The sequence below is a fragment of the Kryptolebias marmoratus genome, linkage group LG16 (genome assembly GCF_001649575.2).
Source record: "Kryptolebias marmoratus isolate JLee-2015 linkage group LG16, ASM164957v2, whole genome shotgun sequence".
In the NCBI taxonomy this organism is placed as follows: Eukaryota; Metazoa; Chordata; class Actinopteri; order Cyprinodontiformes; family Rivulidae; genus Kryptolebias; species Kryptolebias marmoratus.
The window spans coordinates 11895156-11897844 of NC_051445.1; the positions used below are offsets into that span (position 1 = coordinate 11895156).

General features: G+C 52.4%; 1 protein-coding gene across 2 annotated transcripts in view; it reads left to right on the plus strand.

The window, feature by feature from the left end:
• Positions 1-447: 447 nt before the first annotated feature.
• The window catches only part of si:dkey-246i14.3 (ephrin-A4), a 38364-nt gene continuing 36122 nt past the window's right edge, over positions 448-2689 (plus strand). Inside the window, exon 1 of one of the 2 annotated variants that reach the window (XM_037980234.1) lies at positions 448-922. In XM_037980234.1, the coding sequence (XP_037836162.1) occupies positions 813-922 (110 nt within the window). In that variant the 5' untranslated portion in view covers positions 448-812. The remainder of the gene's footprint in view (positions 923-2689) is intronic. The other variant, XM_017425104.3, reaches the window with a different exon arrangement.

The following is a 2689-nucleotide window of genomic DNA, read 5'->3' on the forward strand; positions in this document are numbered from 1 at the left end:
AAAATGCAACAAAACAGTCATAAAGAAACATTGAGGAAATATAAAAGAATTTAACTTAAAGGACAAAACGCTTAAAGATAAACAATAAATTTAAGTTCTGTATCCACTTAAGGGCAAAACAATCCCATTCTTATGTCTTTTTTTGTCTCTTTTAGTTTGGGTGTCTTCTTGGGGGGTCTGGGGGGGTCTGTTTTTTCCCCTACAACCCGCCCCTGATCATTCCACCTTAAACTCAGAAGACTTCCTGAAACGGCTGCAGGCTCGACCCTCGCGCTCACGCCAGTCGGCGCACCTCGCAAGCCTTTCACGGCGCGCTCCTCCTGCGGGGCTCGCGCGGATGCCACACCCGGCTGCTCCGATTGGTCCGAAGTTTTCCCCCATGGCCCCGCCCCCCACCACCACCTCCCCCTCGGATCTGCAGCATCCGCCCTTCCAGCGCTTCCCGCAGCCTGTTGCTGCCAAAGAACCAGCTGGCGGACTCGATCCTCAAACCAACCCCGGTGACCTTTTCGAGCTCGGCTCCTGAGCCGCCTCGCGCGTAACGCGGACACTTTTGGAGCGCGCTGACCTCTCCGACCCCTCCGCCGCCGATTTTGCCCCCCACCCCACACACACACACACACACACCTCACTTTCTGATCATTTTGACATCATGTCAGGCTGCCGCGGCGGAGCGCGCAGAGGCGTGACCTCCCTCACGTGCTGGTGAAACTTCACGGAGCAGGTGGAGGGAGGGAGGAAGTTGGACACCTGGCTGTCAGATCTGCTTCACCTGGCGGAGGGGGGTGGAGGGGGGTCAATCCGGCAGGACGATGCGCCTCGTGCGGACACCGGGAGCCGCCGCGCTCCTCCTCCTCCTCAGCATGGTGGCAGCCGCCGCGGCCAAGAGGCACGTCGTCTACTGGAACTCCACAAACACAAGGTGAGACTCCAGAACACTGTCAGCGGTCGGTGCTACCTGGGGTGGGAGGGTCAAGCTGGTTCGGGTTCGGGTTCTGCGGCCCGTGACCGCAGATCGGACCCACTCAGCCCGTCTGGACTTGCCAGGCTCGTTGCGCAATGACGCGAGAAGTTCTGCGGCGTGAGTCAGGCTGGAGTTTGTTTAAAGAATCTCAGCTATGCGGTGGCTCCCCAACCTCTTCTCTCCTGCTTGAGAACAAGCACAGTTTCACCTGTCCGCCCAGCTCTGAAGAAGATACTACTAGAATAGGAAAAAAATAATAAAAAAAAGGGGGTAAATTGTACAGTAAAACGTGCGTCCCTGTTGGGAATAGCGAGCTGTGGCTTTAGGCTGCAACACTTAAGTTCCATAAAGACCAAATTCACCAAAAAACATGGGGGGGGTTAGGGAGCTCAATGGGAGTCTGACCACACAGGTGAGGGAAATCCAAACGTCTTCGAAGCTCCGCAGCTGAGAGGAGAAACATCATTCAAAGCTTTAACGGCTCACAGAAAGTTGGACATTTCCTGGATGAGCTGTCATGGTTTCCACACAGTCACACTTTGAATCTTATGTCTGTTTTTTTTAGATTTTTTGTTGTTTTTTGACCCCCACATACAATGTTCAACTGACAGCTGATGCCACAGACGAATGTTTGAACTCTTCTTTAATCCCACAACTTGTGTTTGGTACGTAGACAAATTACACGTCAGAGGGCCGTCTGGACCCCCTATTCCAGAATGATCTCTTCAAAACTGGAAGTAAAGTCTCGTTTCGCCTTCAGAAAACGACGTAGAAACGTAAAAACCCCGCATGTGTGTCGTTCGGAGGGTTCTGTTCCCCAGGAGTGAAGAATCTTTAAGACGCGACTTGTAGTTTTTTTTTTTTGCACAGCGAGTGTTTGTTTGAGGCTTACTTTTCAGTCTGTTTCTGCCTGCCTCTTTTCCTGACGAGCCTAACGAGCTGTCGGCAGCAGGTTCACCTTTTCTTTCAGTTTTGAATCCCTTTTACTCTTCTTTTACAATTCCTACATCGAAATTTTGCCTTTTTTTAGCTTCGATTAGAACAAAGTTAATGTTGGAATTTTTTTGGGCAGCAGCTGCATCGAAACCCTTCAAAGCCTCGTCAGAAATCCTGAAGTTTGTTTGTGCTGCTGCTCACAGAAAGTCCGAAGTGAGTGTTTGCTGTGATTAATGCCCCTGTTAGCGCCCTGATGACACGAGCGTATATTAAGGCCTTAAGTGCTCCTGTGCATTAGTGGGTCTGCAGCCGAGTAACGGAAAGGATGCATGTGTTTGTTGGCGTTACGGGACGATCGGGGCCATTAGCCGGGCAGCGTGAGGCTCACCTGCTCATCCAGGTGTTCCATTGAGGGGTGGCTGAAAACACGTCCGCCTTCCCGCTCTCAGCTGAGACTCTTCCTGTCAGTTTGCTGCAAAATCGAATTTTTGTGAATGAGCAAAATGTGGCGAAAGTATGTGTCCCGTCCTCCCTCCCCCAGAGGCTCTTTTTGTCAGGCCTGGGGGAGTGGTGGTGGTGGTGGTGGTGGGGGGTTGCCTTAGCCTGTATCCAGTGTGTCCGGGCGAGGAAAACCTCAGAGTTGTAATTGGGAGTTTGGGGGGGAGGGGGGGTCCAGCAGAAATTGGGAGAAGCTCTGCGGCGGGGATTAGGAAGCACCTTTCTCGCTCGCCTCTCCGGTGATTTGGGATTTGGGGGACGAACGCCCAATCACAGCAGCATCAGCATCAC